Source organism: Tauraco erythrolophus, chromosome 3 (assembly GCF_009769465.1).
Source record: "Tauraco erythrolophus isolate bTauEry1 chromosome 3, bTauEry1.pri, whole genome shotgun sequence".
NCBI lineage: Eukaryota > Metazoa > Chordata > Aves > Musophagiformes > Musophagidae > Tauraco > Tauraco erythrolophus.
In genome coordinates, this window is record NC_141467.1 from 7592961 (window position 1) to 7614322 (window position 21362).

Below are 21362 nucleotides of genomic sequence, written 5' to 3' on the forward strand. Positions count from 1 at the left end.
TGCTTAAGGGAGGGTGTTGCAACAGTCACAGCAATCACAACTACAACTTCTTCATGGCAGAATTTCCTGAAAAAGTACTCTTGTCCCCTCTCCAACATTCAGATATTACAGTTCATCTGAGAAGACATAACTTAAAATTGACTTTAGTCTGTGCAACCCGCAGTCATTCGAATTTAAGTACTGATTTCAATAGGAGCAATACTTTGCTCCACAACCAATTGTTTGCTTCTCACTAAAACACTAATTAGTGATGACGGGATAAGGAAGGGTATGTCTTCAAAAAGTGTTTTGGAAAAGCCACAGCTAACAAATGGGCTTGTGTTCCATCGCTTGATTCTCCTTTATCTTCACAACCATCAGATGTTGGTGTAATAGGCTTCAAACAGCACAAATCCTTCAAGAACAGAATCAGATGAGAGTAATTTAAAGGAGAATTTTTTCTTTCTGAATTCTGGCATAAGGTAACCTCTGTCACAACTCATGCATGTAACCAACTAAACTTGAGTCCAGCTGCAGTAACGGAGACTTGTCTTGATGTTCCCAGATGCTGAGCTGCCAACAGCCCTTGTTTTTGTTGGGGGGAGCTCCAGTCAGGCCACCTGAATCTGTCCCCTCCTTTCACCTACAAGCAAATTCACCTGAACACACCTAAAGCTGCATTATGTGCGTTGAGAGACAAATCCTACTGCCACCACCCTGCCTGGGCAGCTGGGATGGAAGCTGGCAGAACCATGCCCAAACAGGTGTCAGGGTGGGCACCGGCAGTTCCTGCAGAGCAGCTCTCTCGCTGGCTGTTCTTGGCGCTCAGAATGTCCCCGCAAGCCCGTCTCTCTCCCGCTCCGGGAAGCAGGTGTTTCCTGAACAGCCCTGTGGAGTTCAGCTCCTCTGATGCAGGACGGCAGCCCTGCCAAAGACACTGGAGTTAGTTTACGAGTCAAGAGCAGTTCAGAATAACCTCCTTCAAAACATATCATCAAATGAAGCTACTAGAACTGAGACCCTCTCCTTATTATCCGTCAGATGATTCAATGCAGGAGGTGCAGCGTAGATCTCTTATGACGGTCAACAGCCTGACGGCTCAAGGAGATGGCTTGCATTGCCTTAATTCAGCCTGCTGTCTTTAAAGTAGTAGTTTTAAATAAGCTTCTTTTTTTCCCTGAGTTTTATTTCCTTCTCTCTAGGTTCTGAGGTCTGCTTTAAAGCTTGACAAGTTTATTTCAGTTAACCTCTCACCCCTTCACACACACATTTTTGCGTTCACATACCCCACTGAAACAAAGATTTATGGTGGCAAAATACAAAATTGAGCCTTTGTACATTTTTAAGGAGGGGTGGTGGGTATTTTTCCTCTGTTGTTTCGATGTCATCTTGAAAGAAAATCCCTTCTTCTGAGGACTCCCTCATATCTTTACCAGCCACCTCCCTCCCATGGATGGGTGGGAGAACTTGTCTTGCAGGACAAACAAGAAAACAGACAAACCAGGATTTCAGAGCGAATTGTTCTTGTGTGCCGTCTATGAGCCCAGTGGGACAAATTCTTATTGCTGCAGAGGGTTAAGAGGTGACCGTTCCCACCCTGCCCACATTTACTCAACAGCTTCTCTCCATCCTCCCGACACGGACAGCTTAACTCCTCGATTTCTCCCTATCGCAGTTCTGTAAGATAACAAAAGTTGGGGAAAAAAACCCCAAACAACCCCAAACAAACCTCATTTACTGCTGGAGAACCTGGAAGAGACTAAAATAGACTGGATGAACCTGCCAGTGAAGCCAACGAGCGGGACTTCTCACTCAGCCAGAAGTGTTGCGAGGGCGGTGGCACCCGGGAGCGCCGGGCCGGCTGCGGGCGGCGGCGGGACCGGCCTTCCTGAGGGCGGGAGGCGGCCTGCGGCAGCGAATTCCACGGAGTGGCCTCGCCCTCGTGTCCCGCCGGCGGGAGGCTGCCCGGGAGGCGCCGGCCATGCGGCGGTCGCGGGCGGCGAGGCTGCTGGCGGTCACCGCGGCGCTGCTGGGCGCTGCCGTGCTGCTGCGGCACGGCGGGCGGCGAGCGGTGGCCGGCGGGGGCTCGCAGGAGGCCGCGGAGCTGGAGCGGGCGTGCGGCGCGCTGCTGGCCGGGCAGCCCCCGCGCCCGGCGGGCCGGTGGCTGGAGCCGGCGCCGGTGGCAGCTCCCTGCGACGCGTACGTGCGGCGCAGCCGCTACATCACCCGCGCCCTCTCGGCCGAGGAGGCCGCCTTCCCCGTCGCCTACGTCGTGACCGTGCACAAGGAGTTCGAGACCTTCGAGCGGCTCTTCAGGGCGGTCTACACGCCCCAAAATGTCTACTGCGTCCACGTGGATGCCAAGGCGCCGGCCGCGTTCCGGCAGGCGGTGCGGCGCCTGGTGGGATGCTTCCCCAACGCCTTCCTCGCCTCCCGGGCGGAGCGGGTGGTCTACGGCGGCATCTCCCGCCTGCGGGCTGACCTCCACTGCATGAGAGACCTGCTGGCCTCGGCCGTGCCCTGGCGTTACCTGCTCAACGCCTGCGGCCAGGACTTCCCCTTGAAGACCAACCGGGAGATCGTCCGGCTGCTGAAGGGCTTTGGGGGGAAGAATGTGACCCCCGGGGTGCTGCCGCCGCCCCACGTCACTGCACGCACCAAATACGTGCACAGGGAGGGGGCCCGGCACAACGCCTCGGGGCTGATCACCCCCCGGCTGCGCAAGGAGCCCCCACCCCACAACCTGACCATCTACTTCGGCTCCGCGTATGTGGCCGTCACCCGGCCCTTCGTGGAGTTCGTGCTGCGGGACCGGCGTGCCATCGATCTGCTGGCCTGGTCCGGGGACACCTACAGCCCCGATGAGCACTTCTGGGTGACGCTCAACAGGATCCCAGGTAGGACAGCAGGTCCGGGGAGGACACAGGGGTCCCCACTCAGGCATCTGCCATGCCGACACCTGCCACCGCTTGGCTGTTGCGTGGTGCCAGCTCTTTGTGGTGGCCACCATGGCTCGCCTCTCCATGGAGATGTTTCCAGCTGTGGCTCTTGGTGGTGCCCACCAGTGGGTTGTCACCACTCCCATTGTTTCACATGGAGAAACACCCAGGCAGGTGACAGCCCATGTTGATGGCACTAATGGCAAGTGAGGAAGGGTTACTGACCCTCCTAGAGTTTGATGTTCTGGAGATTTATCCATTTGGCTGAGCTGTATTCTGGTGGGAACAGCCCCCATGACTGGGTAAGGGAGGTCTCCAGGAGTGGTGGGCTTTGCAGAGTAATGAGTTCAGGGACACCACATGCCTTCCTGCTTAGCAGCAGCTTCCCTGCCCCATGAAGACCCAGGGATGCAGCTTGCCATCCACTTGGCTTCCAACTTCTTCGGCCATACTGCCTCACTAGTCCCATGTGTACTTCTTTGTACCATCTTGCTTCGCAGAAGCCATCAATGGGGTTCATGAATTTCCAGGTCCCTTTCACACACTGGTGGGCTGCACACCTTCACTTGTAGGGGCGAAAGTATGCACTTCCCCACCTGTACTTGGCCCACCCCAAACCCTGTGTGTTTCCCAAACATAAATACATGGCCCCAAAGTCCAGCAAAAGCTGTGGTTGATTTCAACCAGGTCTTGCAGAATAATATTCCCAAGGGTGATTTGTACACCATTTCAGGCAGATTTCTGAAGTACAGACTCCTGCGCACCAGCTGGTAAAGTGCAGGAGAAAAGCTTGGATCAGTTGGTGGCACAGAAGCGTAAGGATGTTGTCCTCTTCCCTAGCGAGAGATGCTGACGAGGAAGCACAGGCTGCTTCAGGGGACTGGTGAAGACTAGCCCGTTGGCAGCCAGGTTTTAACCGATGTGTTGGTTTGATCCTGGAATCACAGGTACGGGACTTGGAAGATCAAGGCAAATCAGGCAGCCTTTTGTGCTGCAAGACTTCCAGCCCAATGTCGGTTTATGTGCCCGTTACAGAAATGCCAACGCCGTGGCTCACTTTGTGCGAACTCTGGGTTTTTGTCTTCATAACACATGGCAGTGCTGCAAGGAGGAAAGGGAGTGGGCTGCTTCTTGGAGCCAACGCATGCAGATCAACTCTCACTGCAATGGCAAAGGCAAAAAAGCAGGAAGGACTTAGCAGGGAGGAGGTTGCCTTCATCCTATGGATGAGATCCGGGCTCTGAAGCAGTGTTTTTCCTGCCTCCAAACCTCCGCCACCAAGGGAAGACATGAAATGGAAGGCATCGGAGGGGCTGGCCTGTCTTTCTAGTCGCTTGTGGCTGTCTTCACACCCGAGCAGTGCAGTTCTGCTGGTGGCTGTTTCTAAGACCTGGTGGCAGCAAACTTGGGCAGTGCTCAGTACGGCTGCCCGCAATGCAGCTCTTCCCTCCTCCTTGTTTTCAGGGACAAAACTCTGCTGACCTCGATGGAGCGGGAGACAAGAGCTGGATGAAAGTAGAGCGAGCAACTCGTGCCAAAGTTTATATTAATTTTCACTATCAGCACCACTTTTCAGACAAACCTTATTTATCGGAACAGGACCTCAGAACAGCTTCTGAATCTGAAACCAGTCGCTTAAACAAATATTTCAAGGAAAACGTGGTAAATCAATTTTTTTTCCCCAGTGCTGAGCTACTTTTTTTCCAACTCTTTAACTAAGTTACAAAAATGCCTAGTTTACTCAATCTGGGAGATGGTGAATAATGTGAAGTCAGTAGTTTTGTCCTCCTGGAAGGCAGCACCTTCCGGTGTCTTTGTGGATGTCCCGGGGTCGTTCCTGTTTTGTCCGTCATCTTTCTTCTTTTCCACCATGTCAGCATTTTCTAAGTCTTTCTGCACACCACATTTAGTGCCATCTGTTGTGAACAGATTTTTAATTTGGGATGATAATGCATGTCCCAGGCCATTTAAAGTGTTTATTCCCTGCCATCGCTGCTTCTTTTTATCTTTGATAAAGTCTTATCTTTAGGTTAATGCTTTCTGCAAAAGAAGGATATTTTCTGACTCTTCCCCAGAACAAAGTCACGCTTTTTGGCATATCATTTCATTTGATAATAGACCGATATAAAAAGGGGAGAGTTAAGATTGTGAAGTTCTGGTTATAGCTGCCACATATCTCTGTTTATGGCGAAGTGCTGGGGTGATTCTGCTGTTGGATCATACGGTCCTTTTGCACCTGATGTTGCAGTTGTGACCTGGTATTTGCAACCAACCATCCTTACTTATCGAGAACAAGCTATCCTTAAAAACACGGAGCAAAGCAAGCAAACAGAATAAACCCCTGATGGTTAACCTTTCTCCCATCCAATTTCTCAAAAAAACCCAACCCCAAACCCAACCCCAATCCCCCCTGACATTATACAATGCCTTTAGGGTCTCGTTTGGCCTTCACTGCGCTTCTCTTCAAGCTCACAAGCAAATTAGTTGTTGGGTTATGGTAACTGTAGAGGTACTGTACTTGTTGCCATCTAGGAAAGGAACAGGAAAAAATAGCAACAAAATCTTACTTTGCTTGCACCTTTATTTTTCAGAAAACACCAAGGTTAGGATGATGACACGCTCTCAGCTACTGTTTTGGCAGCAAAGGGTTCTTGTGTGTGCTGCAGTCACCAGCTGAAATTGTGCTTTACAGAACTGCTGGCAAATCACTCCGTTTAGGATTGTGATTAACGAGCAAAATAAATAGCCTATGTTAACACACATTGTAAATGAAGTTATGGAAATCACGAAGATGGGCTTATTAGCCTCAAAGAAAGAGAGAGGTCAGACCCAGAGATTAAAATGCCAATTTTATTTTAGTTAAAATCATATTTGAAGGGCTTGAGTTCCTTGTCTCTGCATAGGTCCCACAACTCCAAACCAATGCTATTATGCATTTCGTACAAGCTCTAAAAGCCTTCGTTCTCATTTCACGGTAAATCGAGGAAAATGGCTGTCTTTTCAGTATACAGAGTTAGTACAAATGACATAATAATACAAATGTTATGAAGATGTTTTAATGGAAAGCCGCATGGTTCCCTGCCTGCCATTCATATAAGTGCTTCCTTTAGAAAGAAAACAGGAGGAAGTAGGTATATCAGGCTTTAAATATCCCCATTATATATAATACATATATAATATCCCTCCCTGGCCACCACCACCGGTCTGGTGCTTCTGCTGCATTTGTTAAAAAGCTTGAGCCCCAGGTACTCCTCAGCACTAACACTGCAGTAGTTCTTTGCGTTTGAGCAAGTCAGTCTTTTCTTGTGCTCTCAGCTTTGCTAGGAGAAAGCAGAAATAATGGCTGTGGTTTTGCAACTGCTGACATGCACGTTGGCTCCCCACGTTGCTTGTTCTGCCTTGTGATAGCTCAGGTGTGACATTGGTCGTTGCTTGCTAGGCAGGAAAGAAAGATGCTTGTTTCCAAGCAGGTAAATAAGTTATATACAAGAGTTTGTGCCACAGTGAGAAATTGGGGCTTTTCCAGCTTTTCTGAGCAAAGTGGTTTGTACGCTGGGTGGCAGTTACACAGTTTGTATCATTGTTTTGTTCTTCAACAACTGATTCAGCCACTAAGAAAGATAAAATTTGCTGAAAGGGACGAGTTCATAGACAGCTTTTATTATTTTATACTTTTGCGTTTTTTTTTGTTGGTGTTGTTTTTCTTATATTCTGAAAACAGTTTTAGGTAGTACTTAAATAAACTTTTTTCACTGAATTGAATATGATACTGCAGGAGAGATCAGGCAGGGAGGTGTCCCTAGCTGTACCTACCTGATCAGCTCTTGCTTTCAAAGGCAAATACTTCATCCCATGGCAAAGTTGCACTGAAGATACTGAAATTCCCTTGACTCACAGCAGTTGCCTACACATTGCATACATGTTGCCTGTTTACTCTTCAGCAAATATCAAGCACTGCGTGTTCAGCATTTCCCCCTTAATCTCTTAAAATGGATATTTGCCAGGTTATAGCAGGACTTGATCATTTACTGATGAGGAGAGGTCCTCTCACCAGTTTATCTTCTAGATAGGGCCTGTGATCTGCCTAGACTTATGTATATTATTACATAACATTATAGGCTGTAATTGAGTTTCAACAACTCCATCCAGTTATATCATGCTTGAATTTGTTCTGTTAGCCTCTTTTCTTAAAAAAAAAAAAAAACGGAAAGTGTTTCCCACCAAATTCATGTGAAGGTACTAGGTGTCAGTTCACATGGCCCTTGGAGGGCAAGTGCTGGTTGGGAAGGTGACATGAGTGATCATACAAGCATGCAGTACCGTACTCAGGCTGTTGCAAAAGAAAGATTTTATTTTTCAAATGAAATGTTTCAGTCTCTTGGGCTGACATCTTGTTTATGTCATGAAAGCTGCTTTCAATGAAGAAACTTGACAACAAGGTTAGCAGCCAGGCATCTGTTGATGCATATTCCGAAGTATTTCATCCCAGTTCTGTGGAGAAAGGTCCCAGAGAGTGGACATAAACCTAAACACATAGCTGTTAAAAGAACTAATTATTTGATTAAAGAAATTTTTCACTCTGAAGGTGGTGAAGCACTTGAACAGGTTGCCCAGAGAAGTGGTAGATGTCCCATCCCTGGAAGTGTTCAAGGCCAGGTTGGATGAGGCTTTGAACAACTTGGTGTAGTAGAGGGTGTCCCTGCCCATGGCAGGAGTGTTGGAACTAGATGATCTTTGAGGTCCCTTCCAACCCTAACCATTCTATGATTCTATGATTCTATGATTTTTCATTATCTAATTGCAGGTGTCCCAGGCTCCATGCCCAACGCTTCATGGGAAGGTGACCTGAAAGCGGTAAAGTGGAGTGATATGGAAGAGAGCCATGGAGGTTGTCATGGTAACTTGTACACTTTTCTCCATTTCTTCTTCCTGTTCATACAACGAAAAACACCCGACTGTTCCTGTACTCCTGCAGCCTCCAACCATAATGTGAGACAGTCTTTAGACAGCATTTCATTAGAGAGAAGACTTTAAAAAGGAGTCGTCTCCTTTATAGTCCATACGTGACTGATAGTAGCCACAGAAACAGTCAGATAGCTGGAACAGTTGCTTCTTCATCAGGAATTTTATAGAATATATCATCCGTGGAAAGGGGGATATTTGGCAGCACTTAGAGCTCCGATGAGTTGGCTGAGTCTTTTCTTGAAGGCCTTGGGGGCATTTTCTTGCAGGTGGGTGGAAATAGCCTACGTATATGTCCCACATTGGGACTCAGATGTGCCAGAGCAGCAGCAGTGGTGTGCAGAGCAGGTGTCCTGTGTGAACTTGGACAAATCCTAGCTCTCAGCTGGGCACAGATGCCTGCCAGGGCCCCAGATGATGAGGAACCTAAGGAGCTGAGAGATGATGATTGAGCTTTGAGTTTTCTTATGCCACATTACCTCATGACATGATATTAGCAGTAGATAATCTGTGTGACACACTGAATTTTTCAGTCACTGGTTTGTACATTGCATACTGCTACTACTTCAAGCAGGACCAGAAAGGGAATGCCAAAATGCTAAGGATCCAAATTTTAAGAATTCTTAATCCCTAACATAGTTCTTTGTGTTGAGGAGAAAAATTTTGAGAATTTCAGTCAGCTTCAGTTACAGCAGTTTCACATTGGTATAACTACAATGAAATCAGTGAAATTACACCAATATCACCTAGAATTAGTTAGTAGAAAATCTAGTGTGAGTAAAAGTATCGTTTTCTCTTCACTAACAGAAGGAAATTCCCCTTTGCTGTGTTTCAGCCTTGTCTGAGAAAGAGTCTCAAGTACTAACAGTTCTTTTCTGACCCGTCTCCTTATTTTGCTCATTATTTATTCTGAAGTACCTTGCTTCATTTCATCCCATTGTTCATACTTATTCCCATTGTACGTCTGGGAGGCCTTTCAGCATGTTTGTTGTGTAGGAGTTTATTTATAGTGGCTTTGCGGATAAAACTTCTCAAAAAGGATGATTTGGATCCTTGATTTCAACATTGCTTTTTTTCTTTCTCTTTTGGCAGGCCATTATGTCAGAGGCATTTGTGTATATGGAACGGGTGACCTCAAGTGGCTTTTTAACTCCACCTGTATGTTTGCAAATAAGTTTGAGCTTAAAACATACCCCCTGACGGTGGAGTGCCTGGAGCTGAGACATCGGCAGAGAACCCTGTCCCAGAGTGAGGTTCAGGTGGAACCCAACTGGTATTTTTAGCTAGCAAAACCCCAAGCTACAACGTCAATAAAAGTGGTCAAGAGAATAGCAGCAGCAATCTTAATTTCTGCTATGCCAGAAGCATAAACTCATGGGATGGGTTTCTTTAGAATGTTCTGCAGATGCAGCTCAAGTTGGCTTGTCTCACACCGCCTGCAAACCTCACCTTCCACTCAACACCCAGAAGCCAAAGCACGAGAGATTCAAAAATAGACACCAGGACAAGGCTCCTCTTGCAGCTGGAGGAGCTTTGTGCTTTTGCCATTTTTAATGGGCTGTTTCCAGCCCCATCTTTTGTCCTGCTACACTGTCCTCGCTATCTTTTCGTAAAAAAAACAGAGTCATGCATCCCTGGCATTTCTCATGTCTAAAAGACAAGGGTGCACGTTTGTAAGCAAAAAGGTAATGAGTCAGAGTCAGCGAGTCCTTAAAAGCAGGAACAGAACTGGTGGCTGTACATACAGATACCGTTTTGTCAAAGATACTGATATTTACAGCAGAGAGCTGATGGGAAAGTACTGGAAATGGGAGAAAGATGCTGCACTTTCCAGTTCTTATCTGCTCTTTAAATATCTGTCAGGACAAGGTTTGTAAGAGAAAACAGCATCTTTTACTAGATCAGTGGGTGTGGTTAGAAAAATCAGATAGGCTTTCAGGCACAGGAGCCCTTCTCCATGTCTGAAAAACAGGGCTTTGCATATTTGTCTTACTTGGCCAACTAACAGAACTGGAAATCATAAAAAAAACCTCTTTGCAAGCAGATTTTGGCTCACCAGTGTCCTTAGATCGTCATGCGTAAGGATGTGAGGATACAGAGGGAGAGAAGGAAAGCAGGTAAGGAAGTAGCAAGATAAATATTTTCAGGACTGAAAGAGCAGTATCCTGAGCTTTGGCAGTAACTCAGTAATTCTGCGACATATTTTGATTGGCGTGAGCCTTCTTCCCAAGTTTACTTCCTTTCATCTTAATATAATGGTTAAAACACATACTTAACCTTGGGGTTCACTTCATCACAGCCCGGTTTTCATTCCCTAATAACATCCACTAGAGGGAGGCCAGCAAATATCTCAGCAGTTATTTTCCCTTCCTGGTCTAAATAACCCTCCTAACAGACCAGGCATGCCACAGAGGGAAAATCAGTGCTTGGGAAAATTTTAGTACGGCAAACAGAAGGTAAAAGTTACGGGTATTGGTCATTGTGTCCTCAAAAACAAAGCAAGGAAGCAAAACTCTGAACTTCTTCCTGTAGCTACGAGGGTTGTGTTTACAGGATGTTTTAGCAGCACTGTTGAGTGACCTGGCTAGCAGCACGGAGGCAGTATAAATCGGGATGCTTGAATCTAAGGAGAGTGTGTGCTGCTCTCCTGTCTCTCTTCTCAACAAGCAAAGCTGGCCCAAAGAGTACCGCCTGAATAACGGCAATTTACCATCAACTTGATTAAACCATTGCTAATTCCAAGGTCTTTTTAACAAACCAGATTGCAAACTGCAGCAGTTCTGAAATGACAGCACATCATATTTAGACATCCTGAAGCACGGCTGGAAACCCCCAGGGAAGGGTCTGAAGAAGCAGGATCTGCTTCAGTCAGCTTATTCTGCATTTATAGCTGCCAACACCTAGTAAGGCAGGTCCCTGCAGAAACGCACCGAGAATTTATCTCCAGAGCACAACTTTGGTGGAAATCCTGTTCAGTTTTTTGGGGAGGGGAGAAAAGGAAGGATTTGCTCACTTGCTGCCGTGGTGGCAGCTAAAGCAAGAAGTACATCAGAGGGTTGTTCTTGTAACTGGGGAGTTTTAAGGTGTCCAGCTTGAGAGGTCTGGAACCAGCCTCCCTCCTTTGTTTTATCAAGCTGAATATCCCCCAAATTGAAATGTTCCAAATAAAATAAAGGCATTCTCACCATTTTATGTGAATATTTAAAGTAGCCCAGGATACACAAAAAAGATTGCATTTCATTGCTCAAACTCTGCAGGCAAATGGCAAAATATCACCCAGGAGCAGAAGCAATAAGCTTGGCAGTTTGGAACCATGCATGTAAAATGGAATTGTACTTTGAGCCTGAACAATAACTGATATTTTAAGATTGGGTTATATTGCCTGTTTAAGTAAGAACCCAGAAAAACATTACAGCTGGTTAGTCTATCGAGAGACTATCTTTCTGTCCAGCCATGAGTGAGAGGGTTGGTTTTTTTCATGAATGCTACTCCATGTTACGTTTTCCTGGAAGTCAATTAATTCATTTTCATTGTGTGCCTGATTCTGGGGTGCAACACCTGCCTCATCAGCCTCTTTTTTTTTTTTTTTTTTTTTTTAAAGAAAGGACATTACAGTTAATCACCGTTTGCGAAGTGATGTGGAAAGAGGGAACGGAACAACTTCTGGCAGCCAAGCTCAAGAAATGCATCTGAACCAAAAGTATTAGCAGTACTTTGGATGAGCAGTAAAAGACGGAGAGATGAAAAACTGGAGGAGGTGGCTGGTAGGAAGTTGAGGAGGATTAGGCTCCTTTACAGAATAGTGATTCAGTTCAGCAACTGCGATTGCACCTCCGTAGAGGGAGCTTGCTCTCTGAGTAATCCACATCTGTACCTCCTTGTTTTCTACAATTATGGCAAGGGGAGAAAAAAAAAACCCCTAAACTCTTTCCCAGTAGCAACTCTTTTCCCAGTAGCTCTCTTTTTGAATCAGCATGTACAGCAGAACAAAGTTCTCAGTTCTGCTGTCACGCGCTCAGGAGCTGAGCGGGACGGGGCACACAGAGAACATGCTCTGTCTCTAACGGGATTTCCAAGCAGGTCAGACTTTCCACTGAGGTCAGATTGACTTGCTTAGACAAACCACTGGATGCTTTTCTTCTTATTGAGCTCCTAAAGACTTTTATATGCTTCGCCTAAGGAGCCGAAGTTTCGCTGTAAGATATAAGGCATGTGCAACCGCAGCCTTTTGACTCCAAGGACAGTGAACCGAGCACAGGAACAGGCTGCGCCGGGAGGCTGTGCAGTCCCTGTCCTTGGAGGGGCCCTGGACCCCACTGAGCAAAGCCCTGAAGTCGTGACAAGTACATTTGCACAGTCTGTCATCGATTTGGGATTAGGATTAAGGCCTATAAATGGAAACCATCAGTTCCCTTTCCTCAACCTTTGTGCATTCCTAACATTAAGGACATTTTCACATACTGTATGATGCTGCATAAACAGCTCCATGACCTTGCAAACTTCTGTTCCTCTTCTGGTTACTGCAGCATTTTTCCTTCATTCCCTAGCACCTCAGGTGTTCAAAATATTAAAAATGAGTGAGAGAAGCGGCATGCATTCCTCTTTCATCACTCTACATGCGAGGTAGGGAGGACAGGACGTTTGGAGGAGCACTTCTGCACCTTCCATCACTGGTAGGGAGGAGATGTCACCATTGCTTCACCCTTTGCTTGCCCATTTGTCTTATCCTAAGATGAATCTTGGACTCATCATCGGGGTTTGTTTAACTGGTCTATTAACACAAGTAGGTAGTAGTGCAAGACATGGAGTACTCTGCTTTGTGCCCATACAGCATAGTAGTTGGGTTTGCAGTGGGACGTAGGAGCTGACAGGGCTGGCGCATACTAAATCTCAAACTAAGTGGAACTTTCTCCTACAGAGTTTTAAAATATCTGTTGGATGTGTGATTTGAGAGTTTCTTCCCAAGCTTTTATCTTCCTAAGACACACTATTTCTTCAGGTCCAGTAGGCACCGCCAGATGCTCGTTTTCCACCCCATGGTCCAGCTCCAGGTAGTTAATATGAGAGCTGAGGCACTAGTTAGCTCCCAGGGCCTGATCTGAGGCAGCAGAAAGGGCTGCAGGTCTTCCGTTCCCTGTTGCAAAAAACTTGCAGCTTTCACACTATTTCCCTTTCAGCTGAACACAACCAAATACTTCCAAAAATCCCCCACTCCAAGGAAGATGTGTGTTCCATGTGTGCCTGCGACACGGGAGGTTTGTGCAGCAGCCAGAAACGTCCGGCTGCAGGAACTGTGAGTCTCCAGGAGCACAGTTGGGAGAGGGGGTCTAAGAACACCAAGATCCAGCCCAATGTTTCCTTGTGTTCACAGCGGGGCTTAAGCCTGCTCTTGCAAACCGGGCATCTGCGCAAATGCTGCTCTAGAGGCCTGAATTAAATTCCCTGGCAGCAGGTCCATGAGCAGGATTTTTTTGAAGCAAGGGCAAGCCTTAGGCTTAGCTTGTGACTTGATGTCTGGCAGCCGTGTTGCAAAAGCCAGCCTAAACCAGCAGGCTCCCAGCCCTCCTGTTCCCACTCCTGCTAGGTTTGTCCATGTCCTGGCTGTATCAGTTCCCCACACCTCAACCAAGAGGCCAAGTGGTGCTTGTGCCAGCCCAAATGAAGGGGTGGCACAGATGATCCCAGGACTAGGAGCCAGGCAGCTGCTCACGTTAAGCCTAGTGACAACAAAGGAAAAAAATAAAAGAGAAAAAAAAAAAGAGAGGCTTACCAAGGTATCCTTTTAATTTCACTTAAAGCAAGAAAATAACATGGATGTATTTGTGTTTTCAGTTTTGCCACTACTATTAGGCATCACCTGAGAGGTCATATAGTAGCTAATTAATACGGGTCCAATATTGGACGACCCTTCCCCAGTGAATAACAGAAACGGTATAAAAGAAAGGAGAGGTGACAGTGAAGTTGCAGAACAGAGCAGAACACAAGCACACTTCAATGGGCTCGTGATCTGGTTTGGTTTGCTCTCTTGCAATATCCCACTCCTCCATTGAAGTACACTGTCTTGTCCTGCAAACCTTGTCTCACTTCATTTGTGGGCACCGCAGCTACCGCAGACCCACCGTTTTGGCACCCATAACTGCAAGACTGAAGCTTTGTGCACATGAATAAATAATCGCGTAGCCACAGGAGGCATAGAACTAAAGTAGGTGGTAGGACTGTCTCCTCACTGGTTTCTCAGTCAGTTCCTGGCTTTTAATGCAGTTAAAGCATCAAAGACTCTGGAGACCTGACTTCTGTGAGCTGCGAAGTCAGCGGTGACATCAGCAACACTAAACAACAGATTTAGAAGCTGCAGGTGCTGCAGACATCACGGAGGACCGTGCCAAGATGTGCCCGTTAGCACACACTGATTCAGAGGCCAAGCCCCACCATTATGCCGTGATGTGAAGGAATACAACAATGTCCTCAGCTTCTACCAGGGACCAGCCTGTTAACATACAAATATTTAATAAATATAACATCTTGACATAAAGCTTAAAAAAACTTTTACGGCATTACTCCGCACTTGAGACGCACTTTTGCTGACCCTTTGCAAATAAATCCATCCTTAATGGATTTGAATGAAGATGGATTTTAGTTGCTCCATGTTCACAGTGCCACCCACCCTACAGCTACAGTTTTGCTTGCCATCTCCTTCCTCTCCCCACTCTAGAGCCAGGGATGATTCGGACCTCTGCCAACAGAAGACCATGCAAGAAGAGGTGTTTGTCTTTTCCTAGCCCATCCTGCTGGCTCATGGCCGGTGACTGCCAGCACAAATTTTAAGGTGGCGTGGCGGTTTGCTATGTGAGCATCAAGGCTCGCTTGTAGGAATGATAAACAACAGGCTGGTGCTCTCCAGCTGACCAGTCCCAGGCACCTCTGCAGCCCCAGACCAGCAGAGCCGCACCTTCCCTTGGGAGCTGAGACTGTGTCCAGTGCAGTGCCAGGGCGGCTGTTCCACGTGGTGACACGGATTGTGCCCTGTAGCACATCACCACCATCACTCAGCACGTGCACCCTGTTGTCAGTAGAGTTTCCGGGGAATCCAGATGCCTTCTTTTGACATCTGTATCAGGCTTACGTGGCAAGGCTGTGGTAGCCAGGGGCTGCAGGGGTGTCTTCTGTGAGAAGACACCAAGAGCTGCCCACATGACAGAGACAGCTCTGTCCATCTCTGAGACGGACCCGCTGCTGGCCAAAGCTGAGCCCATCAGCAATAGTGGTGGTGCCTCTGTGTTAACATATTTCAGAAAGAGCAAAAACGCTCTTCTGAGAGAGAAGAAGAAGCAGCAGCTGGAGAGAGGAGTAGGAGAACGTGAGAGAAAGAACTGTACAGACACTAAGGTCAGTGAAGAAGGAGGGGGAGGAGATGCTCCAGGCACCAGGGCAGAGATTCCTCTGCAGCCCCTGGAGAAGACCACGGTGAGGCAGGCTGTCCTCCTGCATCCTGTGGAGGACCATGGTGGAGCAGATATCCACACTGCAGCCCTTGGAGGAACTCCACACCGCAGCAGGTGGCCATGGACTGAAGGAAGCTGCAGCCTGCAGCGAAGAGCCCACACTGGAGCAGGTTTTCTACCAGAACTTGTGACCCCATGGAGGACCCACGCTGGAGCAGTCTGTCCATGAAGGACGGCGCCCATGGGAAGGGCCCACGCTGGAGCAGTCTGTGAAGGACTATCTCCCACAGGAGGGACCCCAGGCTGGAGCAGGGGACGAGCACGAGGAGGAAGAGCAGTGGAGAGGAGGCATTATGGACTGACCGCAACCGTCATTCCGCATCCCTTGGGAGTCTGGAGGGACGTCGAAGAAGGAGAGGAGATGGTTTTATTTTGGTTTATTTCTCACTTCCCTACTCTGTTATTAAGCGGCAACAAATCAAATCAGTCTCCCGAAGCCGAGCCCGTTCTGCCCGTGCCGGGAGCCGCCGCACCGGGACGCGCCGCAGCCCACGCACCCCGCCGGCCCCGTGGCGGCCCCCCCGCCCCGGCCGGCCCCGCTCCGCCCCGCTCCGCCCGCGGGGAGCCGCGGAGGCGAGCGGCCCCCTCGGGCTGCCCGTCACGGCCGCGGCGGGCGGGACCGCCGGGGGAGGCGGTGCCGCCGCCGGGAGGGCGGCCCAAGGTCGGAGCGGGAGGCGGCGGGGCGAGGCCCGGCGCTGCCCGCAGATGGAGTACGACTGGTTGGGCTTCGGCTACGCGGCGCTGGTGGCGGCGGGCGGCGTCGTCGGCTACGCCAAGGCGGGTAGGTGCCGGCGGCGGCGGCGGGAGGGTGCCCTGGTGCTGCCCGCCGGCAGCCCTCCGCTCCGCTCGGCCCCGGGCCCGGCCCGGCGGCGGGTGTCCGAGCGCTTCGGGAGGGAGGTCTGTTTCGCCGCTGGGCCGATCCCGGGGCCTGGAATGGCGCCCCGGGAGCGGGCGGTGTCTGCCGGCCCTCCGAGGGAGAGACCCCGGCAAACCGCGCTGGAGCTTTGCTGCGTGGGGACGGTGCTCGGCTGAGGTCTGCAAAGTGTCTTACTAAGAGGGGTTCTCCTCCCCCTCTACTCTGCAGCACTGGTGAGGTCGCATCTGGAACATTCTGTCCAGTTCTGGGCCCCCCAGTTCAAGAAGGACAAGGAACTGCTTGAGAGAGTCCAGCGCAGGGCCACAAAGATGATGAAGGAAGTGGAGCATCTCCCTTATGAGGAAAGGCTGAGGGAGCTGGGTCTCTTTAGCTTGGAGAAGAGGAGACTGAGGGGGGACCTCATTAATGTTTATAAATATGTAAAGGGTGACTGTCATGAGGATGGAGCCAGGCTCTTCTCGCTGGCATCCAATGACAGGACAAGGGGAAATGGATATAAGCTGGAACCTAGGAGGTTCCACTTAAAGATGAGGAAGAACTTCTTCCCAATAAGGGTAACAGAACACTGGAACAGGCTGCCCAGAGAGGTTGTGGAGTCTCCTTCTCTGGAGATGTTCAAAACCCGCCTGGACGTGTTCTTGTGTGATCTAATCTAGGTGGTCCTGCTCCAGCAGGGGGATTGGACTAGATGAGCCTTTGAGGTCCCTTCCAATCCCTAACATTCTGTAGTAATAAAAAAACCCAAACCAAACCAAAAACCACTCCAGTATCTTTTGTTTGGCTTAGATTGGTTTTGTGACTTTTTTTTAGTAGTGAATGTGATCATGCAGGTGCGTTAGTTTGGTTTGCCGACTCGCTTTGTAAAGCTTTTTCACTAACTGCTTTATTTTTCATTTTATTGAAGGCAGCGTCCCTTCTCTAGCAGCTGGTCTTCTCTTTGGTGGCTTAGCAGGACTAGGTGCCTACCAGCAGTCCAAGGATCCAAAGAACGTCTGGCTTTCCCTTGGTGAGTTTGCTCAGCACCCAAGTCTTAAGCATTACTGGTAGCAGGGGGAATAGTAACCCTTTTTCTAGCACGTTTCAGCCTATCTGTGCCCTTTTATTTACACAAATGTTGCAAGTGGTGGCAGGACCTCCTGCCCGTACCCAGGAGGTGTTTGCATAACAGCACGGTACCTGGTTCTAAGACCTAGGTTGTCCTTCTGGGAGCCAGAGTTGGTGAGAAATACCTGTCTCTTCTTCCAGATGTGATACCACGTTAAACTAATGTAGGTACAGGAAATGTACGTGAAAAATGTTTGGTTGTAAAGCAGCATTTTTAGTCTATGGTCATGGAATAGGCATTTTAGCAATAGTGAAAACACTCTGACAAGCAGAATGTGGCTTTATGGAATACTGGTTTGCACAGGCATCTCAGGAGAGCAGCATTATGTGTTTTAATGCATCGAATGCTGTGGAAGAAGCAGCTGGAAGTATGTAAAAGAAAGGAGGGAATGACCTATTCTTGCTTATGGTAGATAGGACAAGAAGTTGTGGGTTTAGCTTGCAGTTAACCCCTCAGGTGAAGGATAAAATGACAGTGGAAAGTGTTATGAAGCACTGGAAGAGATCAGGTGAACCTTAGGGACTTCCTTCACTGCACGACTTCAATAACTGGCTAGACCAGTATCTGTCAGGAATTGATCTTGACTTTCAGCACTAGGTTAGCCTAGATGACCTCTTGAAGTTCCTTCTAGTTCTGTAACTACGCCATAGTATTATTAGTGTTATAATACTACAGCGTTACGGTGACTTCAGACTACTTAAAACAATGGGACTTGATCCCTTAATGTGCTGAAAGGCTTTATGAAGGCCCTGGTAGATACTGCAGAGGACTAAGCCGCCTCGTCAGTAAGGAACGAAATGTAAAACACAGCTCAATAAGAAGCAAAGTTTCCACTTGAGAGCTTTCTCTTTCACTCTGGCGTGCCGTGGGAGCGGCTGTGCATCTCCGGCACAAGTGTTTAGGCAGTGTCATGACAAAAACGAGCAGCTTCTTTATGTCCTGCTGTGGTACGTGTATTGCTTTCAAGTGGACCTCTTGCAAGGGGTGTTGTGTCCCAATCCGGTACAACTCTTTATTCATCCATTCCTCTTCAGCCCTGCTGCGATGTGCAGTTGCTGCTCCTGCTGAGCGTTAGGTTCGTCACAGTGCACCGAGGGTAGAAATGTGGAAAAAGAACCTCGCCAGAGTATCTTTAGAATACTTTTTGCCCCGGCTGACGCAAACAAACTTGAAGCTTTGGAGACACGTATACAACACATCCACCTGCCTTTCTTCAAAGAAGCAATGGCCCTGTAACTTTTATGTGAATATTGATGGGATTGTTTTTCCAGATATGGAGACTAAATAATTTGGAGTAATGTTTAAAACGTTAAGTCATTCTTTCAGTTTGATCCCTTCAATTGCTTTCTGTTTCCTAATGCATATTCTCAGGTGGGGTTGTTTTATTTCTGGTTGTAGTATTTAGTGCCACCTTCCAGTTCAGGACGTCACAGAGAAACAGGAACTGTAATAATATTTGCCTTCTGCATAGTGAACTTTGTCACTGTCCCAGCTTTCTGGCAGTTTTCAGCCTATTTATATTCAAGGAAGTAAATCGTTCTTCTGCAAGTAAGGAGAAGCTGAGGGAGAGTTAGTGATCTCTTCCAGAGGCACTGGAACAGGTTGCCCAGGGAAGTTGTAGATGCCCCATCCCTGGAAGTGTTCAAGGCCAGGTTGGATGAGGCTTTGGGCAACCTGGTGTAGTGGAGGGTGTCCTTGCCCATGGCAGGGGGTTGGAACTAGATGATCTTTGAGGTCCCTTCCAACCCAAACCATTCTATGGTTCTGTGATCTGCCCAGAGGATGGGAGGTTGTGCATGATTAAACAGAGGTCTCAGCCCTGCTGAGATCTGCTGGCTTCTCCTGAGCAGTGGAACGTGCTTACCAAAGCTGCTGAGAAGCTTGCAGCGGCTCGACTGATGAACAAAAGTAAGTAAAATGTTGGCATACACTTCCTTGCGGAGAGGAGGGCGGCGTTCCTGTCTGGTTGGCACTGCTGGATGCCCCAGCATTGCGGTGCTGCGCTGGTGTTTCTCTTTCAAATAGATCTGACCCAGCTTCTTTCCAACAGTGGCGTCTGGAACCTTGTCTACTGTTATGGGAATGAGGTTTTACAACTCCAGGAGAGCAATGCCTGGGATTATTGCTGGTGCCAGGTAGTCACCTGTCTTTTGTTCTCGTCTGTATTTTTGAGTAAGCATTTTATGTAATGTATTTGTGGATTATATAGTTTTAAAAATGTTACATGGTTAAGTTCTGTGAAAAATGGTGGAGTTCAGCTAAACGAAATCATGTCAGTGTTTTCTTCCTTCCTGTTCTTTATGGGATTTTTGCCTCCCTCCCTTTTTTTTTTATAACAACTATTCTGTTCAACAGTTTACTGATGGTTGGACGGCTTGGATTGCAGATCATGGAAAAGCCTCTCAAGCCATAAGTTTGCATCAAGTCACTTGAAGATACGTGATTGAGAAGCCCCAAAACGCAACTGCCTAAACGTGCTACACAAAAGTGGAAAAGGCACTGCTGCCTGTGCTTGGCATTTTTCATATCCTGACGCATGTGGGTTGTGTTTTTAAAGGACCGACATTGAGAGCCCTTGTTCTGCCTTCCAAAATGGTATTTGTCCTAACGTTCTCTGCACTGTGAAGCAAGAAAATATGAGTATAGCATTAGTTTTGCTTCTGGTCCTGTGACTTACTGTGGGTAAAGACCTCTTGGCTTGTTCTAAAATCATTTGTACCTCTGAAATAAGGGGAGAGGAGTTGCCCGTTTGTCAGTAGTAATTAATATAACAAACATACTTATTACGTTACCTCTCCCCTTCTACTTCCCTGCCAGTTTATCTGGTCATCACGTTTGTCAGTCAGGGACTTTGTTCTCCCAGCACTGTGCTTTAGAACCTGGTCCCACAAAACACAATCACGGAGCAGGCTGTCAAAGTTCTGCTGTAAAGCAATGAGTGCAAACCTGTTACTTGCAATTGCTTGTAAGCAAACGTGCCCGGCTAAATGTCATTCATTTCACTTTTACAGATTAATATTCATACATCAAAAATGTGCTTTATTAGATAATGCTGAATTGTAGGCATAGCTCTTGCATTTCATGAGAATTAAAATGTTATTCTAAATAAACCAACAAATTATTATTACAAACTTTTGTGTTCTACACAACTATTTCTTTTTTTCTTTAATTGTTCATCTGGATTGATCGAGTTTGGTGCCTTTCCTGCAGGGTGTCTAGATACATTTGTGAACATGGATTGTATAAATTATCTCTATTCCGTTTTTTGAATCTAGCGACTTGTAAATAAAAAAATCCCATGAACTGGGAGGAAGTGTAGAGAACAAAAGCATACAGACCATATAGTCAGACAAGTGTTACATTAAAATATTTTTTTTTCTTTTCCTGAGAGGAATCCTCTATTTCAGATTTGAAAAATGCTCTATGAAAGTTTATTTAAAGACTGAAGGGCTCAGTTGATCAGTCTTTGTCCTCAGTTGATTCCCTTGATGCCCGAGATCATACCACATATAAACTTGCCATGCAGAAGTAATCCTGGGAGCTACCCATGCACGGTAACGTATCCCTTTTCTGGTCCCGTTTAACTTGCGTCCCTTTCTGCACAGATCCTGAGCTTCGATTTCCTCAACTTTTCTTCTTCGGTGGCTGGTACTGGGAGAGATGGAAGCAGCAGGATTGATCTGTTAGATCGGTGAGACTCTGGAGTCGCTCAGAGTTCTCTAAATACCAGGCTGGGACCTTATCAGGAGGGTGACATCGTGCAGTCTTCCTCCCCTCCTTCCTCATGGCAGTGAAACGGGCAGGGCAGTGACCTGGCGCTGCCTGAGCGGGAGGTGCAGAGCCAGGCGGGTGACAGTGGCTGAGCTCCGCGCGCGGCGGTTTGCCAGGCGAATCCCAATGATGAGGCAGGGCTGCGGTCAAGCCAGGATGCTGACTCAGCAGGCTGGGTTCCAGATCGGCAGGGACACGGCCTGGCACGGGCACAGCTGCAGCACAGC

At 47.8% G+C, this 21362-nt stretch overlaps 2 protein-coding genes across 2 annotated transcripts; both read left to right on the forward strand.

The window, feature by feature from the left end:
• Nucleotides 1-1960: 1960 nt before the first annotated feature.
• On the forward strand, nucleotides 1961-9163 carry LOC147528957 (N-acetyllactosaminide beta-1,6-N-acetylglucosaminyl-transferase-like). The gene is made up of 3 exons (XM_086608912.1): nucleotides 1961-2876; nucleotides 7723-7815; nucleotides 8973-9163. The coding sequence occupies exons 1-3, from the start codon at nucleotides 1961-1963 to the stop codon at nucleotides 9161-9163; spliced, it is 1200 nt and encodes a 399-aa protein (XP_086465038.1).
• Nucleotides 9164-16087: 6924 nt separating this feature from the next.
• Nucleotides 16088-19777, forward strand: LOC147528958 (transmembrane protein 14C-like). The gene is made up of 4 exons (XM_086608990.1): nucleotides 16088-16163; nucleotides 17164-17265; nucleotides 19415-19499; nucleotides 19720-19777. Exons 1-4 carry the CDS (start codon nucleotides 16088-16090, stop codon nucleotides 19775-19777), a joined length of 321 nt encoding a protein of 106 aa, XP_086465116.1.
• The last annotated feature ends 1585 nt before the right edge of the window (nucleotides 19778-21362 follow it).

Coding starts and splice junctions, on each gene's coding strand:
- LOC147528958 (XM_086608990.1), top strand. CDS start 16,088: ATGGAGTACGACTGGTTGGGCTTCGGCTACGCGGCGCTGGTGGCGGCG. Junction 16,164..17,163: donor CGTCGGCTACGCCAAGGCGG/GTAGGTGCCGGC, acceptor ATTTTATTGAAG/GCAGCGTCCCTTCTCTAGCA. Junction 17,266..19,414: donor GAACGTCTGGCTTTCCCTTG/GTGAGTTTGCTC, acceptor TCTTTCCAACAG/TGGCGTCTGGAACCTTGTCT.
- LOC147528957 (XM_086608912.1), top strand. CDS start 1,961: ATGCGGCGGTCGCGGGCGGCGAGGCTGCTGGCGGTCACCGCGGCGCTG. Junction 2,877..7,722: donor GACGCTCAACAGGATCCCAG/GTAGGACAGCAG, acceptor ATCTAATTGCAG/GTGTCCCAGGCTCCATGCCC. Junction 7,816..8,972: donor GAGCCATGGAGGTTGTCATG/GTAACTTGTACA, acceptor CTCTTTTGGCAG/GCCATTATGTCAGAGGCATT.